The sequence below is a fragment of the Buceros rhinoceros genome, unplaced genomic scaffold (genome assembly GCF_000710305.1).
Source record: "Buceros rhinoceros silvestris isolate BGI_N320 unplaced genomic scaffold, ASM71030v1 scaffold8460, whole genome shotgun sequence".
NCBI classification, from domain to species: Eukaryota; Metazoa; Chordata; class Aves; order Bucerotiformes; family Bucerotidae; genus Buceros; species Buceros rhinoceros.
Window position 1 is genome coordinate 23,815 of NW_010390119.1, and position 329 is coordinate 24,143.

The 329-nt window shown below is 59.3% G+C and overlaps 1 protein-coding gene across 1 annotated transcript in view; it reads left to right on the forward strand.

The window, feature by feature from the left end:
* The window catches only part of AFAP1L1 (actin filament associated protein 1-like 1), a gene marked incomplete at its 5' end in the record, with an annotated part of 10,511 nt that extends 10,359 nt beyond the window's left edge, over positions 1 to 152 (forward strand). Inside the window, 1 exon segment of the mRNA XM_010136580.1 lies at positions 129 to 152. Within this exon segment, the coding sequence (XP_010134882.1) occupies positions 129 to 152 (24 nt within the window).
* Positions 153 to 329: the final 177 nt, after the last annotated feature.

Here is a 329-nt window from a genome sequence, read left to right on the forward strand (position 1 = left end):
TGTAGGCCAGCCTCTGAAGATGCTGGGGTGGTCCAAAGCCCCCAGTGGGGAGGGATGCACTCAGAGGGCTCAGTGCTCGCTTCTCCAGTGATGTCCCCTCATCCCCCACTTTTTTCCTTTCTCTGCAGGAATGGGAAAAGAAGCAGACTTAAGCAGGGCCATGGGAATGCCTGCCGAGCCCCCCCACAGACAGTGGGGCTCACGGAGGAGCTACAAGCCCCCTTTCTCCAAGGCACCAGGAGGGTGCTGGAAAGGCATGGGGGCGAAGATCCTCTCCCATGCCCCACCACTGTGGCACCATCTGCCTCGTGGGCAACACTATAAACCAT